This window comes from Glycine soja, chromosome 3 (assembly GCF_004193775.1).
Source record: "Glycine soja cultivar W05 chromosome 3, ASM419377v2, whole genome shotgun sequence".
Lineage (NCBI taxonomy): Eukaryota > Viridiplantae > Streptophyta > Magnoliopsida > Fabales > Fabaceae > Glycine > Glycine soja.
In genome coordinates this window covers 43,767,744-43,786,698 of record NC_041004.1, presented here as the reverse complement: position 1 = coordinate 43,786,698, position 18,955 = coordinate 43,767,744, and the positions used below count along the sequence as shown (strand labels likewise).

General features: G+C 33.0%; 3 protein-coding genes across 3 annotated transcripts; 1 reads left to right on the top strand and 2 right to left on the bottom strand.

Annotated features, from left to right (window-relative positions):
• Positions 1 to 33: 33 nt before the first annotated feature.
• LOC114407377 (UDP-glucuronic acid decarboxylase 2-like) lies at positions 34 to 4,212 on the bottom strand. The gene is made up of 7 exons (XM_028370456.1): positions 3,487 to 4,212; positions 3,239 to 3,386; positions 2,069 to 2,148; positions 1,863 to 1,946; positions 1,701 to 1,775; positions 979 to 1,071; positions 34 to 550 (listed from the first exon to the last, which is right to left on the bottom strand). Exons 1-7 carry the CDS (start codon positions 4,078 to 4,080, stop codon positions 338 to 340), a joined length of 1,287 nt encoding a protein of 428 aa, XP_028226257.1. The 5' UTR covers positions 4,081 to 4,212; the 3' UTR covers positions 34 to 337.
• A 3,921-nt stretch (positions 4,213 to 8,133) lies between these two features.
• Positions 8,134 to 9,256, bottom strand: LOC114407376 (pectinesterase inhibitor 6-like). The gene has a single exon (XM_028370455.1). The coding sequence runs from the start codon at positions 9,011 to 9,013 to the stop codon at positions 8,420 to 8,422; it is 594 nt and encodes a 197-aa protein (XP_028226256.1). The 5' UTR covers positions 9,014 to 9,256; the 3' UTR covers positions 8,134 to 8,419.
• A 5,492-nt stretch (positions 9,257 to 14,748) lies between these two features.
• On the top strand, positions 14,749 to 17,878 carry LOC114407375 (NADH dehydrogenase [ubiquinone] iron-sulfur protein 5-B). Its single transcript, XM_028370454.1, has 2 exons — positions 14,749 to 14,973; positions 17,557 to 17,878. The coding sequence occupies exons 1-2, from the start codon at positions 14,824 to 14,826 to the stop codon at positions 17,653 to 17,655; spliced, it is 249 nt and encodes an 82-aa protein (XP_028226255.1). The 5' UTR covers positions 14,749 to 14,823; the 3' UTR covers positions 17,656 to 17,878.
• Positions 17,879 to 18,955: the final 1,077 nt, after the last annotated feature.

Sequence of the window (18,955 nt, the reverse complement as noted above, 5' to 3'; positions counted from 1 at the left end):
CAACTCATGTCCAAAGGTAAATTCTCAGACATATTTCCGTTTCATAATTAATCATTAGACGTTTATAAACTTTCTTGTATACTTTAGTACCGAATATCATGGCTAAGGGGGAATAAGGGTCGGAATTTTAGAAATATAATCATCAATATGGACATCAACGGTACATTACATACTATAAAAATTCATAAAGGACAAACTACAAAAGGGAAATTTATGTATATAGCTCTGACTAATGTGAAGAGATGGGAAATCCCACTAACTGTTTTCTGGCTAATGCTATGAAAATGCAAACTACAATCCCCTTTTGCAACTTCAATTTCCATTTTCCTAGCAAGAATTAGGCAGAGGTTGTTCCTTCCTTTTGGTCCCCAAAAATGCGTTGTCGGAAGTCAGAAACCATTAGAGGGAGTCCCTTCCGTAGGTCCACCTTGGGTTCCCAGCCCAGTTGCTCCTTGGCCCTACTAATATCAGGCTTTCTCTTGTGTGGGTCATCCTCTGTGTTGGGCCTGTACTCTATCTTTGCCTCTGGATCTATTGTTTCTTGTACCACCTGCATCACCATCACCAAATATACAATATTATCGTTCGTTAACCATAGAACATCTTATCACAAAACCAATTCTTTTCTTCCCAATTGGCATTCCTCATTTATATTTATGTGGCTGGGTTAGTAGAGCCATTTGTTTGGCACAACAATTCATTTCTAAGAATGATGCCTAAATGCTTCCCTTTAAGTAAGCATCATTTCATATAACATAGAGGTATGATTCTGACTTTTGGTTTTGTCCACGTAATGTGCATGATCATGAGTACTTTTATATTCCTTCATAGCCCTTAGACATTTTTGTGGCCAATTTCTATTGGTAATGTTACAAGCATAGTGAAAAATAAGAGTTTTGTTCACCAAAAAAAAAAAGAGGTAAGCATCGACGTTTTCCTCTATTCAGGATTATATGAGAGCAAGAATCTCTACTTTACCTTGGCAAGTTCAAGCATGGTGAATTCACCCGGATTTCCAAGATTGAAAGGTCCAACATGTTCACCTTCCATAAGGCGCATCAGCCCCTCCACCTGTGCCAACATGAAATTTAGAAGTCTATTTTTTATAAAAAATAAAAATAAAAATTAAAACGGCAATTTCAAAATTCAATTCTGTAGAATTGTAATTGTAATATAACTAAAATTGACCATTCTCAATTCCTAATGCCTTCCATTCAAATTAGAATTTTTAAATTACTACGCATTACACAACTACTCTTTGTCCTCATCACCATTGGCCCCCACTACTATTGATGTCATGTCACAGTCAGTATTATCATCAACTATTGTTATCACTTTTACCGTTATTATATTGTCACCACTCTTGCGCTCACCATCACTACTCTTGAATTAGAATTGAAATTATGATTCTCAACCATAATTCTACTTTCACACGTGAATGGATGCCGGAAGAAAAGAGTGATTACATGAAGCCAAGAATTGTTTGTTGTGTATATATGCAGTATGCACCGGGGAAATTAAGTTCACGTGTTTCTGGCTTGAAAGTCAAGCTACTTCCAATTGAAGCATCGGAAACAATATATATATATATGTGAAACTAAAATTTATATTTGATTAGACAAAACATATTAGACAAGACTTACTTTTATCAGCATACTAATTATTAATAGACGAGAGAGAAAAAGAAGTATATGACTTACCAAATCAGAAACATATTGAAAACTCCTAGTCTGCTTCCCATCCCCATAAACGGTCAAAGGCTCCTTCCTTAGTGCCTGTATTAACGCCACCAATTAGCGACACTTGACTAAGAAAGCCACCATATGCATTCCAAACTTGAAAACAAATTTGAGTTTAATTACCTGAGCGACGAAGTTACTAACGACGCGACCATCATCTAAGCACATTCGTGGCCCGTAGGTGTTGAAAATCCTAGCTATTCTCACCTGAAAAAAATGATATACAAACAAAAATTTGAAATTATTTTTGTTTGCTTGAAAAATGAAATTAATTAGCAAAGAAAATAGAACAATTAAGAGGTAGATATGTTAGGCAGATTGAAAATTACCTCGACTCCAGCTCCTCTGTGGTAATCCATGGTCAACGTCTCAGCAGTACGCTTTCCCTCGTCATAGCAGCTTCGAACACCTATCAATATTTGGTATGCCGTTTTAATACTAAAGAAAATGAATGAGAGGATGAATTACTTTTTAACAAAGGAAAAAAAAAATAATCTGGAGTCAAATTTTTGGCAAGCCTTCCATTTCTAATCCTTCTACTTTGGAAACTAAAGATGAAATGGCAAGTATTTTCATGATATATTTTACATATACTTTTTATTAAGTAATATCAAATAAAAAAACTTAATACTACCAAAAAAAAGTAAAAACTTAATTAATCTCATGAAAGTAAATCGTGATTCTAATCATTCTATACACGATTATCGATGATTGTCGGGTACTATATTATTCCTTTTGTTTTTGTTTAACCACACCAAACATTGTATAGTTTGTACTTGTGGGTTAGTCGTTATCGTACTGAAAACGCCAAGTATCAACCCTTTTCAGTTCAATGGAATCTAATTCATTTAATTAAACATGAGATTAAGTTTTTATAATTTTTTTTTGAAACTTTCTTCGATTCTTTTGAAACTTTCTTCGATTCATGCGGATAGAATAAATCAGCCCTTTTAAGTTTTCACCTTTTACGATGATGATTTTTATAGTGCAATATAGTGTGAGTGTGATCATTGCAATTTCACATTATGATTCTAGAGAGAACAACAAACAAAGATCTGAACACTCCGTTGGTGGACCCTGGAACGAGGTATTTCCTCGTGGGCCATGATAATTTTGACAGGGTATGGGAAACGTGGTCCTGTTATGATGTCCCACGTGTCTCACAAGCCAAAAACCACGGTTGGTTTGACTCTCCTTTTTCCGGATTTTTTACCAAATGAATGTAAATTTTAAGTTTTTCTCATTATAGGTCTGATTTTAAAATATTTTGTTACTAATATTTTATATAAAAAATTTGAAGAAAGAAAAGTGCTCTTGTTTGAAAAGGAAAACACACAGAAACAAACAGTGGTGTGCTCTCGCAACACCATGGTTCTCACTTCTCAGGTGAGTCTTGTAAATCTAAACTAACTTGCATCTCTGGCGCAGAGCATGCGAATCTCACACCATAGGGTATTGCTAACAGAAAGAAGATAAGAGAGAGAGAGATGGGAACTGACCAATGGGATTAACGTTGCCCCAATAGGTTTCCTTCTGAGGGTGTTCCAGAGGATCACCATAAATCTCACTGGTACTGGTTAACAAGAACCTAGCACCCACTCTTTTAGCAAGTCCCAGCATGTTCAGCGTTCCGACCACGTTGGTCTTGTGAATTAAAACTAGCTCAATTAAGGATAATTCCAATTCCAAAACACACACCACAATAATAATAATAAATAGAATAGAATAGAATGTAAGAAAAGGATATGATAGTCTTGACTGGATTAAACTTGTAATGGACAGGGGATGCGGGGCAAGCGAGATGGTAGATCTGGTCGACCTCTAACAGGAGAGGCTCAACGACGTCGTGTCGGATGAGCTCGAAGTTGGGGTTCCCAAAATGGTGCATCACGTTTTCTTTCATTCCGGTGAAAAAATTGTCGACGACGATGACGCTGTCTCCTCGGGCAATCAACCGATCCACCAAGTGAGACCCGACGAAGCCGGCCCCACCGGTGACGACGATCCGGAGCCCCTTCCGCTTAATCCCGAGAGGGATTTTTCCCACGGAATGCACGGAGACGACGTCGTAGCTTCGGGAGTTGGTGGGCCAGCGGGTGGGCTCCAAGTAAGGGGTGGGGAATGGGTCGTGGGCTCCAAGGGGTTGGGAAGGGGACGATGATGGGAGGAGGAAGAAGAAGAGGGTTGCGAGGACAAAGCCGAGGAGGAGGAAGTGGAGACGCTGTTCGCGGAGGAGGTAGCCGAAGGAGAGCCATGGCTTCTGCGGCTTCGGGTAATAGGCGTCGTCCATGGGATGGGCCTCGTGCCCTCGGAAAATCAAGCCCGAAGAAGACGAAGACATTCTCGCCAATCAGATCCAAGAGTGGGGTGCTTGCGTTTCGCTGTTAAATTATAAACTCGCCCAGGTTTTATGCTCTAACGTACCCAAAGTCCCCCATGTTTTCTTCTTCAATTTTGAATTCTAATTAATCTTTAAAGGGAAAAACATATTTACAAACCTAAAATGCTATTTCATACCCAAAGAGAGAATGAAAAAAAAAAGATATATATATATATATATATATATATATATATATATATATATATAATAAATAATATGATTTTATAAAAAAGAAGATAGAGAAATACGAAGTGACCGTCGGATGTTTATAATACAGGGGTGTTTAAATATCATCATTCATTTATAGAATACTTGCTAATTAAGAACAACGATAAATAAAACACTTATTTCATCTTTTTTAAATTCACGCTAGGCCAAATGGATAAAAATAAGAATAATTCTAGAATATAAAAGATTTCTAAATGGCTGTCAATCCACTATACCAAATGGAATAATAATTTTTACCTCATTTTGACAATAAGAACAACATTAAATCTATAATCAAGTTGTACTTGTGTATAATAACTAAACATAATAAAATGGATCGAGTCGGATTAAACTAAAAAAATTATCCAGACAGAATTGGATCAATATGAATTGACCCGATAATAACTAAAGATAATAATATGATGTTTTTTTTAGTTTAGAATTTATATAAATTTAGATTTTAAAAAATAAAATAAATCAATATGGATTGACTTGATATGTCATTGATTCTGGACAAAAAAATAAGATCCATATATAATTTAGGTTAGTTCCATTTGTCACGTTTGACCCAACGGGTCGTACAATTCATTTTACCATTGTTAGTAATAATTATTTGTTTATTGAAGTATATGTGAAGAAGACATGAAAAGGCCATGATTTAGAAGTTTAATAGTTTTTTATAAACATGGTTTATATAACAAAACATTACAGTGTCATTTGATTCATATGACTAACCCTCGCCTAATAAATTAGAATTTGGTCATTGTTATTATATATTTTAAAAATGAATTATGCATATTTGTATAATATTACAGATTTTCTTTTTAACTGTAGGCTTTTTTTGTGTATTAAAAATTGCCTATATGTAATTATGTGTGAAATAGTAGTCTGCACTATGCTTTCAAACAAATCAATGACATAACCGGGTTGAATTGTAAAATAAGAGGGTGCGGGATTCATGATTGATCACAGCTTTTGGTGGGGGGGGGGGGACTACTAACTTCCGAAAAAACTGATTTGGTGTAATACGATCCTTTGCTTGATGGGAAGGGAAGGGAAAGGAGGGAAGGTCCAAAATGAATTAGGAAGCTATTAATTGTTAAACACCTAATGTCCACACTATTAGACAGAGGCTTTGTTATGAGAAGCTGTTGCTAGTGACAGTGTTTGTTGGCTCCAAATTTGGACTTGGTTTTACTTAATTTCCCATTCTAGGTTACTACTAATTACTAGGCTTAATGTAATCAAAGTTTGACATCATGAGGCCCATAAAAGGTGCCTCCATTAGCCAGCTTTCAACTATGCTTAACATTCTTAATTAACTTATTAAGAGATAGAGTTTATCTTCTCGAGCACAGGACAGGTTATGAGAGACGCGTCTCTCTCTTTGGTCCAAATTAAGTATATATATGCTAGAAAGATGGAATCCCTAGCTCTCTCCAGAGTAGAGTAGAGGTGGGAGGGAGTACTGTTAAGTACATACCTTCAACATGAGGAAACAATTTCATATTTTGATCAATACTATAAGTTTATCTTATGTATGAAGGAACTAGCTAGGTTGTTACCTAAATATATAATTGCTTTTATGTCAGATAAAAAAAAATATTTTTCTTTTTCCCCTCTTTTGTTTGAAAATTTTAATTTTAATTATATTAAAAAAATCATATTGTCTTTAGTCTTCACCTTTGAGGTTTGATATTTGAGAGTTGTAGAGTGTTCTAACCACGCCACCCGCTTGATTCACGAGGAATCCCTCTTCAACTTACAGTGTTATATCTTTGGAAGGAGTCACATTTTATTAACAATATAATATAGTGTAACGTAATCCTCGTTAAGAACGATCTCTTGTAATTCTCTTCATTAGTTAACGGAAACCTTAGACAGGAGATACATTCATTCCAGACAGATAGAGGAGTTTTTTGCTCTGAGCTCTTTGATTTGATTCATATCTGTTTATTAACAGGCAAATAAATATACAATTCCATTTGGGAATCGGTTTACTGATGGGCGTAACATCGAAGGTAACCTCTAGTTTGAATTTTCTTGATTATATAGGATTATTTTAGGATATTTACTTTTATTTTTTATTTTCATTGTTAATGTAAATAAGAGAGAATAAACACACCGGTGGTTGAATTGTCTTTCTAAATTATTGCACGTCCTTACTTAAAACAGGTTTTAAATGGTAGATGAATGCTTCATCTTAACTTAAAACAATTTTCACAAAGGTGCTTTAGTTAATTATTAAAAAAAAAACATCTTTCCTGAAACTGTAATTAAGTGTTGTTCTGGCCTATTCAAATTACAAGAAATTGTCTGCCCCAAGTTCAGGAAAGAGAGGCCATCTGCTGGTTGCGCGAGTTAGATATTGTGAGAAATGCGATGTTAAGAGGGGTCTCTGGTGGACAAAGGAAATGTGTTACAACAAGTAAAAACAAGCTTGGTCTTAACCTTGAAATGCATCATTAAGTTTATAACTGCAACTAATTGGTCTATGTGAGAATTTACTCATGAAGCGCATTTCATTTTACTACATCTTCAAACTTTGCTAAGTACGTATATTTGAATTTGAACATGAGTTTTTCAAATTATCTTAGTTTCATGATAAGTTACTTACTCAAGTGTTTCTATTATGTTTAAGGTTGCTGTGGTGGCGATTCTTACCATGACTGTTTTCCTGGGGAGTGAAATGCACCGAGATTTGGTAGCTGATGGAGGCGTTTTTTCTGGTGGACGTTATTCGTTAGTTCTTGTTTTACCCAATGCATGGTTTGCTTATGGAAACAACATTGGTCTTACTGGCGCAATCCGCTATACAATGCCATAAGGTTTCTCTTCACTACTGTTGTCGTTGTGTTGCTTGTGAGTAATGCCATGGTGCAGCAAGTAAAATATGGAGGCTCAAAAGGCCCAGGACTAGGGTGAGCTGGAACAGCCTAAGTGAATGAATGAGTGTAAGCCCAGTCATGCTCTAGGCCGCGGTCCAACTAGCATATTTATTTTTATTGTGGAAATATTTTTATACTATTTTGATTTTGTATATATCCACTAATTGATTTTTTTAAAAAAAATATGTGATTCAATTAATTTAATTATATATTTTTTTTTTTACCATAAAAATGGTTAATATTTGTTGGGACAATATTTTCCTTTTAACATAATTTATTTCATACTATAAATTCAAATCCTGAACAATTTTATTATGAAACACAAGCATCTATTACTTCTATCAACCATTTTTAAATAAAATAAATTGTATGATAAGTGTTGTCAATTTTTCAATTATAATATATACATATATCTTAAAAAAGACATTCATTCATTTAACAAATTATTGACATTATTAATATAATTAAAGATTTGAAACTCTTAATTTCTTTTCATATTTCATGCTTCAATAGTAGTGAAATTAATAATTTTTAATTTTTAAACAATATAACTTTTTTTCTAATTCAAAACTTATAGTTTTAGGTAACATAACATGTTAACTTATATATAATATCTGAAATTTGGGTAAAGTAGATTGTAATCGATTATGTAAAGTATATTATAAAATGTAATAATTTTTAGTTAATTTTTTCCAACATTTTTCAAAATACTTTTAATCTATGATTTTTTTTAAAAAAAAATATTTATATATATTAAGATAATTATTTAACCCTCCCTAAAAAAATTATCCGTCCATATTGATCAGGTACATGTACTAGTGGATATCAATTTGACTGGTACTAATTAAAGACGTGACCAACTAATCGAAGAACAGCATTAAAAAGACTACTGATAAAATCTGTAAGAAGAGGGCACAACTAAATAATAACTTCAACGAGAGAACAGCTTTTACTATTGCGTTTCATATTTACAAAGAGCAAGCAGCATCATAGTTCTAGTAAAACCACATATCGAAACGTTAACATATCTCACATGTGGTCACATTTCCCGGATCATTAAAAAACAAGTATACAATCTTTAATTTAGACACATAAAACCACTGTTATATAGTATCTATAGACACTTGTTCACAGCTTATTTATATATGATACAATCCTTAATTTAGAGAATTACAAATATACTTTTTTTACCAATTTCAGAACTTCTATGGATCATTGATGCTTCCCAGACCTTCAGTGGCAAGTTTGTTGATGAGAGCAAGAGCGTTACTTGTGATGTAAGACGCATTCTGAACCCGGTTTTGCAGCAATTTAACATTGGTCCCCTTGCTGCCTTCAAACCCATCGAGGCAAGTCACCTCATCAGTGAGTGCTGCACTGATCCACGTGTTGAGGTCACCCATTTGGGTGCTGAACTTGCTTTTGCTTAGGCTCCTTAGCACGCCAAGTGATTTGTGAAGCTCGTCAATGGCATAGCCAAAAGTTTCAACACAATCTGAAAGGGCAACACTGTTTCTTCCCTTCAATTGTCCTTGACGTTTCACTTGTGCTAGATATGCTTCAACATTCTTGACCTCGCCTATTGACACGGATACTCCCGCGCGTGCCCACTTGCTGGGGCTTGTTCCTGCAGTGCGGGAAAAATGCCCTAGCGTCTGAACACAAAGGCTTTGGAACCTTGTCACACTGCAAGCATCTCTAACATTATTGTCATCTTGTGCAAATACCATTTGGCCTGTATTTGTTACGAGTAAAAGAAACAATGCAAGAAGAAACATAAGGCGTGCTATAATAATCATTTTAGAAGAATGCCAATGAATTGAACAAGTTAAAGGAGAAAAGAAAGTAATTCTGATTCTAGTTGGGGATATAAGTGGATTAAGAACCCAACGGAGTCAAGAATTAGAGAACTCGGAACTGTGAGATTTAGGTTTGAAGGTAAGGTTTTTAAAATAGCAGCATGTTATGTTTCACTTTATGGACTTTTTTTTCTACGGGGAACTGTTGCATAGGCATGAGGCTAGTGAGTGCAATTAAGAAAAGGGATACGGGTGGTGAACTGAAATATATGGGAAAAAAGTTGGTAACATAACATGTGAACCGAAAGTGAGATTCGCACGTGTCATGATAAGAATAACTGAATAGTAATAAGATATACACTCCGGTTTTTCTTTTTTGTGAAGGCTTATTGTTTCTATGCTGATCAATCTTACAATGAGATATCTAACACTGAGGATCAAACATAATCAACATTCGTATTTCATAAAACATGTGATTCACATACAATAATTTATAATTTGTTTAGTCTATTTCTCTCCGTTATATCTTATGATGTATATAGTAAATTATATAGAGGAGATAGATACAGATATTCTATTGTACAAACTTTTGTATATATGACAAATAACATATCCTATTTCATAACTATCATTCATGAAATAAAGGGCCGAAATTAAAAGGCAGTAAAAAAAAACTTAACTGACTTAGAAACATTTATTAATTATTTCAGTTATTTGTACTCGCAGAACTTTATTCCCATAAGTCCTTGCCATAACAAAAAGGGAAATGTGTCGTGTTGTCATTAGTTTGAACTTAATGTCTAATGTCTAATTACTACTTCAAGACAATGGCCAAAGACGTTAAAGAAAATGAGACGGTTACGCGAGAAAAGAGGGGTGGGTGAGCCGAATGGGACCTCAATTTGCTTGGCACTAATGCCTCATGTTGGGTTTGATTACATGAGGTCTCTGTCGTTCTTGCCTATTTTAACAAATTAGAGAAAAATGAGAAGATATTGATTAAGCCATACGGGCATTATACAAACCTTAGGGGGCACTAATTTCTCTAACAATGATGGTACACATTTTGATAAAAAAAAAAGATATTATCCAGATTAATTTAGATATACATCCAATTAATTACAATATTCAATAATGCAAAGTTATTTAACTAGAAAAATTATAAAATTAATTTCAACAATAAATCATTGGTTCAAGTGAAATTAGATTTAGTCATTTTAATAAAAATCTTAAAGTTTATAAGGTTGATTTTGTGATTAAAGAAAAAAAGTGTGAGTTCAAATTTCTCATACCGACAAAAATTATGAAACTAATAATTAACATTGATTGAATAATTTGGTAATAATCATGATAAATTATTTCAATCTACTTCTATAATATAAATTTTTTTTTTAGTACTATTCATTTTGTAAAGTGGGATCTCTACTTTATTCATCCCCTCAAATTATTCATTTTTTAAAAGATTATCTCTCTTTTCTCATTATATAACTTAGTGATCTCTGTACATAATTTATGAAAGCGAGATTGTTTTTTTTAAGATTTTATTTTAAAAAAATATTGTTACTATTATAAGAAATTAATGAATGAGGCATAACCGAAAATGCCTTATATGGCTGATAATGCATAATTTATTTTATTATATATAAATAAATTACAGAAATAAGAATTTTAGAACAAATGAAGAATTTGTAAAATTAAAATGTTTGAATTTAGATATGGCTTTTATGTTTATTAATTTAATATAATGTGTTAAAATTTAAAATTTATAGACTTAAATTTAAACATTATATATAAAAGTAGTAAAAAAATAAAAATTAAAGTATGATATATGTTGTATCAATATTATTGAAATTTTAGAAATTAATTTAAGTTGTAACTAATTAAATTCAAGTTTATCTAAAAAGACAAAGTTCATCAACATGTTTAAACACGTGTCATTTATGCATGTTTCTTGAACGAAATGAATTATGGCAAACTCACAGATCCAATGCAAAAGGCCAGAAGCTACTAACAGTAACTTGTGTTATGTGGTGTGTACCATGACTCAAAAGCAGAACCAAACACGTAAAATGTCTTGTCTTGTCTTGGAGAGTTATGCAAGGTGTATTGGTAAACAACATATTAGTAGGGGAAATATAAAAACAACAATTAGCGACCAAGAAAAAGAGAGACTATCTAACACATTGGATGCCTAGCTCAACTGCTAAAAGACAGAACTGAATAGCTTGCGGGAGGATTAGGCCAAATGAAGCAGCAAGAAACCGATTCCACACCAAATGAAGCTAACAGTGTACAGAAAAACGACTCTTACCCATAAATTTTAAACCATCGTGTTCTTTCCGTTGTTAATTGCCAGAATTGCACAGGCAACAGAAGTATTAAAAAGTGAGAAAACAAATTCTACCCTACGAAAGAACGAAAATTTTCAAGCAATTCCTTTATGTATTACTTGTAAATTAAAATTGTTGTCCACCCTAATAAATGCACCAAATCAATTATGCAGAAGGTGGCAAAAATGTCAGAACACGTTGCAAAATCTTAATTAAACTTTCTTAATCAAAATTAATGATTAATTTGCATATTTTTTATAACAAATACTATCGTAAAAAAATGTTTGGAGTTAAGTTTAGGGGAAAAAAAGAGAGAGTAAATTTTCACTTTTCGTTAATTTAATATTTTTTTAAAAAGAAATAAAATAATAGATTCATGTAACTTAATGTTATAGTATTTTATTTATTTTTATAAATATTACATAAGTTTAATGTTAATGTTATAATAAAATATTTGTTATTGTATACTCATTTGTTTTTTTAGTAATAATTATAATTTTTTAACATATTAAAAAAATCAAGTGTACATTAACAAATTAAATTCTAAAGCACAAGTTTTAATTAGAAAACAATAGCCTAAAAATCATTAAAAAAATACTAGCATAATAATATTTACAACATAATCATCATGTCTTTAGTTTTATTTTCGCAAGATAATTTGTATTAAACATTTTCATAATGAAATTTAATGCAGAGAGACGTTAATTTTAAGCTATAGAATTGGTAATTTTTGGAAAAATAGGCTGAGAACGGGAAAAGGTTTGAAAATAGGTTATGAATTGAAAAATGTTTGTGCTATTCAATTTGCTTCACAGTATTTTGAATTGAAGAAGACTATGGTGAACTACCTCAATAGGTGGTTGATGGTGTATCATAATTTTTAATGATTAGATCAATTTAATCTTTGTCTTATAACTTAGCTTACACCTTCCACATTATATTATCCTGCTTGTCGTCAACCATATCTTTTGTTTATCGATCGTCAATGATCGCTTCGCTGCTATATGAGGTGATTTCTAACAGTAACATTTCAATCTTTTATCGCAACCTCAACCTCATCGGCAACGACTTCTCCAGTGCCACCTCGATCTCATTGTCAACAACTTCTCTTCCACCATCTCCCTCAACTTTAAAATCACACATTTAAGACATATCTATGCCCTTTTTTTCTCTTCATTTCTTTGACTTCCAATTTCATCGCTGACAAACAACTTGCATTCCCAAGACAAAATGATCTTGTTTGAGGATTTGAATGATATTGAATTCCATTCACTCGCATTTCGACTCTGAATATTCCACGACATTTGTGATCTATGGTGATGTTAAACGTGTGTGGTAGTAGAGCAATTTCGTCATAAGAGCGTGAGAAGAAATGGCTAGCAGTGTCGTTGGAGGTTTCGTGACTCAAGCATTCGTTTTTATGCTTAAGGATTGTTATGGCAATAAGTTTTTCGAACTTGAAAAAGCTATTCGGGATTACACATGTGCACCTTAGATCCCTATTTCCATTGCTTTCATTGTTCGATTGGTAACATTGATTCATTAGTTCACCTAGTTATGATGCTATTGGTAAATGACAATGTAATTGAATCTAGTTATATTTTATGTGTATTCTATGATCATCACATATGTAACAAAATAGGTTAACCAATAAAAGCAGAATGAGGTCAATGAAGATGCACGATAAAGAAGAGGGAGAAAAGAGCAGAGAAATTGTTGCCACTGAGGTCGAGGTGGCATTAGGCATGGCACCCGCGCGGGGTACTTCCCAGCTCCCCGTCCCGAACCTTATCCTGCTTTTCGTCCCCACTTTTCATGGTGGGGATATTTTTTGCCCCATTCCCATTTCTCGATTTGCAGCTACGACATGGGAAATCCCATTTTATATTAAAAAATATCAAAAATTATAAAAAAAAATATATTTTTTGTTTTATCTCAATTTTTTTGTCAACAATGTGGTCAATGCTTCATAACTGATCTTGTATTACCACCAAGTTTCTTTTCACAATATTTACATATAGCTTTTCATTTTTTCTCTATTTTCTTTCAACATCTTTTATTTGGACTTCTTTGAACATCTTCAACTTCTTCTATATTTAGAAAATTTTGTGCTTCTTCCACCGAATTGTTTTGTGCGTCATTAGCAACTTGTTGTGTTTTTAATGGAACAATACTATTAATGGATGGATCAATAGGCTTACCCATTTTCTGTACAACAAACAAGTAACAAAATTTACAAATATCAGTTATGTAAAATTGTAAATGCACAAATCTGACTCTTATTGCTAGATTACAAATTTTAAACTCAATGAATCAGTCAAACCAAAACATCACAATAAGCTAGCAACAGAACAAAGAATTAAAAATACAACAGAAATAGATAAATAAATAAAACAGAGGAAGAACATTTCGAAGTTGTGAAATCCAGAAATGCACGGTGCGACTCGAAGAATAAAAATGTGCAACAAAGGCTTTCACGAGTTTACGGCTGAAACGAATCGTGAAGAAAGAACGGTGAAGAAGAATCGAAGGTGAAGACGTGAAGTGACTTGTGAGATATTACTTATATATATGATAATTTTATTTTGTATTTTTTTTACTAGTAAAATACTATATTAACCCTTATACTTATGTTATACATATTATAAGTTATGAGGATATATAAGTAAAATTCTATATACGCGGAAATACGGGGATCCTGCGAAGCAGAGAGCATAGTCCCCGTCCTCGAATTAGCAGTGTGGGTTTTTCGTCTCCATCTCTATCTCTGCGGAAATTTTTTTCCGATTGTAAGACCTCAAATGAAACGATCTCCGTGGGGATCTGAGTTGCAGGAAGAATTGTCATGTCTAGGTGGCATTGAAGAAGTTGCACTAAATTGGAATGCCATCTGTGAGAATTGCCTTGGGGTGGCAAGGAGATAGTTGGGGAGCGATAGTATGGTGTGGAAGATACGTAGGAGTGTAGGATTAAAAATTATGGCCCTAGGGAGGTATAAGTACAATTTTGATTTTAAATTAATAGTAAAACCAAAGGGAGGTATAATTACTGGTATAGGTTACGGGAATACACCAAAATAAAAAATCAGAGAAAGCTTTTATAAAAATTTATTTGATTAAAAAGGTTAAACAAAAAGATCTATTCAAATAAATGTAAATAATATAGTATTAATATTATAATTTTTTTATAATGTATTAAAATCATAAAATAAGCTGCAGGGATATGATCATGAATGGGGAAAAAGGGTTTGACAAATAGGAAGAAAATGATTTTACAGACTTATTATTATTCTTATAAAACATATTTTCATTATTAAAGTTTATATTCAAATATATATATTTTTTTTAAAAAAGGTGAAAAAAGGTGGTAATTTGGTAATTTAGCGGCGGCAGAGGCTGAAAGGGGTTTGAAGTTGGAAGAAGGAGTGAGATCAGAGGAAGGGAGGAGGCATTAGGTGTAGAAAGAGCGAAAGAGAGAGAGATGGCGTCGGGGTGGGGAATCACAGGAAACAAAGGTCGCTGCTACGATTTCTGGATGGATTTCAGCGAGTGCATGTCTCGCTGCCGAGAGCCCAAGGACTGTGCTCTTCTCCGCGAAGACTACCTCGAGTGCCTCCACCATTCCAAGGAGGTCTTTTCCTCAACCCCTTCTTAATCACATCCACGCCCTTTCATTTTTTTTAAACGCTATTTTCTACTTATTTGCATTCCCCTCGTTTACGAACCCTATCGATTTCCCTTACACGACTTTCACATTTTATCTCTCTTTCATTTTACTTAGATCGACTTTTGTGGTTTGGGATCTTGAATTGTTGATGATTCAATTAACTATATTGAAAGGAAGAGACAGATGTGGAAGTGTTTAGGCTAGAATTGATTTTTCAACTCCCCGTTTCCGCTCTTGTCCACAACAGAAAATGAAGATGAATTTTGCGTTTAAGAACTGTAACTAACACGATTAAGAAGGAAGTGGACTTGCAACTCATTTATTTATACTCTATTGTGAAAATAGTCTTCCTAATTACAATTAAATAAACCCCTGTTGCTGTAAAAACCTTTCACTAACTGCTGTAGGTGTTGTTGTGGAATATCATTTTACTACGACAGCATTAAGAACAAAGAAAAAAATCTTTTATCTCTGCTGGTCAAATCTTTCTTTTTTCCCTTTATAATTCGTTGCTCACAAGTAAAGGAATTTGGTTGTTTGAGAAAACATATCCGTTCAATAAGTTTGAGATTAGAGATTTTGTGGAGCCTTATTGTTATCTAATAGCACTTTAATAAATCAACAAGGTGAGTAAACTGAAATGGAGAGGTTACCGTGAAAGGACTTGCAATCTATTGTGATGCATTGCTAATTTTGCTTCATCCATTCTCTCCATGTGTCTAATGTTTGCCTCTCCCAAATGAAGCCATCAGGACATAGCGAGTCAAGTGTGGATAGTGATATGTCTGTATTCTATGCCTCCTTTCTGCTCCAATTCAAACTTTGTATATTGCATAGTTAACTTTTTCATGTTTCATTTTGACCTGATTTTAAATAAAACTTTATAGGTGATTTTGAATATTTCAACATGCTGTTTCCTTTATATCTTGAAATGTTATATGCCTTTTCCCTGCGGCAATCATATTTCAATCTACGTTCTATTTCAGTCTGAGTTCCCTATGAAAACAACATTGGTTTGTGCTGATTACTTTGGACTCTCTGGTTTCGTTTGTGTTTCTTTTTTATGACAGCTATGTTCTTGTTGCTAGTGTAGTGACCAACAGTATTTGTTGCTTAACAGAATTTGGTCATGGATTGTGAACTTTGAATTACAACTGGACTTTAAATATTTGATTTGACTGGAAGCCTTTTAAGTTTCTAAACTTAATTTCCTCTCTTGCTTTCGCAACTTTATTTTATCTATCTTTTGTAGCTCAAACGATGGTTATACTCAATTATCAATGGATAATGGGATATCAGTTGTTTGTTAGCTATTTGGCTGAACTGGTTAGCTTAAATTTTTTGATATAGTCAAGACACAACTCTGAGAATGTATAATCCTAAGTTGACAATAATATGGTGGTTAGTTTCAGAAATTTGATGCTGTTATCATATAATGCTGTTTAATCACAAGGTTAGAAACTTTTCTGTTCATGAACTCCTAATAACTAGTCTAGTGCATGAATTTCAAACTTCTGGTGACAAATTACTAAGATTACTCATCATTCTGAGTCATTAGATTCACAAAACAAACATAGTGGTATATCATTAATGAAAATATTAAATTAAATTGACAAGAGTGATAAAGTTGTCCCCTTTTTTTTGTTGCTATTATCTGGTTGAAGCCTTTTGTCTAATGTAGCCAAGTTTATCATTTGTATGGTTTGATCTAGTGATCAGGTACTGTGAATTGTGTATACTCTTGGGATGCAATTGATTTGCTAAAAGATAAAGAATTGGACAACACAGCAATTCTTATTCCATGTTTGGTTTCTAACATAGCCATGGGACACGACAAAACAAAAGATGCATCACAGCAATTCTTAGCCATGGGATAACCTCTTGTCACACACAATACCATTCAAAAGTAAAAAAATACCCAACACTTTCTTCCTCAAGACCCTTTCTGTTAGACAATCTTTTTCCTCCGACCTTTCATCCTCAATTCTCCCTCGAAATTGTTTATGCAATGCATTACCCACCAAATAGAAAATAGAACAAAAGGTCAAATAGTTGTATTGTAACTCAACTATTTTGTGGTTTGTATTGTCCCTCGGTGCATGAAAAGCACACCCATAGAGTGCTTATTTTATTTTATTTTTATTTAAATGAAAACTCTTATAATGTTTACTTTGGGAGCAGTGAAGACATTGCTTTTGGTAAGAATCAAAATATGGGGTGTAAGTTGTATAATTTGTTTAGGATACTAAAGGTAATATGCGAGAATTGAAAATTACTGGTGTTTAACTTCAAGTTTTAAAGAATTCCTGATTACATAACTATCCTACTTATAATGTTTTCTCAATGAAGCTTACTTTGGTGACAGAAGTATATCCTGGTATTTGAGAATGCCATATTATTAAAAATTGTCAATTTTACTTTGCCATTGAAAATTAACTTCCTTCTTCAGATACAAGGCTTGTTTCACACTTGGTGATAAACCTTATTACACGTGTTGCTTTGATAGGGTACTAAATTACTGATGTTGATTTTGTTTGTTTAATGCAGTTTCAACGACGAAACCGAATTTACAAGGAGGAGCAGCGCAAACTAAGGGCTGCTTCCAGGAAAGGCCAGGAGGATGGGGTTAATGAACATCATCATTAGCACCTGGAGTTAATTTTCAATTTAAGCTTCTGAACAATTATTTTTGATAAAACGTTTGTGATTTGCTTGGATCGGTATTCCTGCATGTTCTGTGAGCCCATATTTTATACTTTGATGTTGCGGGCTTGTTTTCCCTGTGCAATAAATTCAGAAATCAACCTGGGGCTGCAAATTACACTATAAGTTTGCTGAGTGAATTTGGTAAATGTCTTTGAGATGCAAACATGGGTTAAAAGGATTGGAATTCTCAAAATGAAAAAGATCAACAGATTCAAATCTTGATTGTGAGGAAGAGTGAGGGACTACATTTCTATTTCTAAAAAAAAATACATCAAAATCAATTTGATCTTTTTCTTCTTTTAGGAACAACGGATTAAGGCTAAATCTTCCTATGCTCTTCGTGATTATTATCAAGGATTATGCTTTATATCTCTAATTGAACAGCAATGGGTTTATTGTTTTTGGTCTTAGTACTTTGCCAAATATTTTTTTCTTCCTCAACAAGTAATGTGTTAGATTAAAGTTTGCAAATTTAAAATTGGATCAAATTTAAGTTTGCAACCTGAGGTTATAAAAATATATCAACTGTTGCTTTTTTAAAATTGAGTTTTCAGACGAAATTTTAGTCTCAAACATGTTTTTGATGAGTAACTAAACATGATTTTGAACAAATTTTATTCTCAAATATACTTTTTGACTATTCTATTGACAATTTAAAAACACCTTAAATCTTGGATGACCAAAATTCTAATATTTATATGGTACTCAAATAAATAATTGGCATAATAGGACATTCTATAGGGTCTCTTAACCAATGTATGGGGTTCAATCCCAAGCTCAGGTTAGAAGTATCACAATATAAAATGGGTCAATTTGACGAGAGAGAAATTAGTTGAATATCAAATAAGAAGTCTAATACTTTTTGGTTGCACCAAAAATAAAAGAGAGAGAGAACTACTTTCTAAAAAAGTAATTACTAATGATTGATAAATATTAATATTAATTCTCTAACAAAGAAAACTTTTGAAGTATATTGTATTGTCATTTTTTTTAGAATTTTATTTTTTGGGTACATTCATTTTGATTCATGAAAGTATTAGAGAATAACATATTGACTCCTGAACAATGAAAAATTCAAATTTAGCCGTCAAATTTGTAAAAAATTAGACAAATTGATAATGCGGATAATTCAATGATAAATTGGTTCATAAACTTTACAATTTAATATAAAATTAATCTCCAAAAATACAACTTATTATCAAATTAATTATTGAACATTACAACCTAATAATAAAATAAT

Excerpts from the sequence above, each read along its gene's own strand:
- LOC114407377 (XM_028370456.1), bottom strand. The coding sequence starts at position 4,080 with ATGTCTTCGTCTTCTTCGGGCTTGATTTTCCGAGGGCACGAGGCCCAT. Across the intron at positions 1,947-2,068 it reads ACAGAGGAGCTGGAGTCGAG|GTGAGAATAGCTAGGATTTT; the intron begins GTAATTTTCAAT and ends CATTTTTTTCAG. Across the intron at positions 1,776-1,862 it reads TTAGTAACTTCGTCGCTCAG|GCACTAAGGAAGGAGCCTTT; the intron begins GTAATTAAACTC and ends GCGTTAATACAG.
- LOC114407376 (XM_028370455.1), bottom strand. The coding sequence starts at position 9,013 with ATGATTATTATAGCACGCCTTATGTTTCTTCTTGCATTGTTTCTTTTA.
- LOC114407375 (XM_028370454.1), top strand. The coding sequence starts at position 14,824 with ATGGCGTCGGGGTGGGGAATCACAGGAAACAAAGGTCGCTGCTACGAT. Across the intron at positions 14,974-17,556 it reads GCCTCCACCATTCCAAGGAG|TTTCAACGACGAAACCGAAT; the intron begins GTCTTTTCCTCA and ends TGTTTAATGCAG.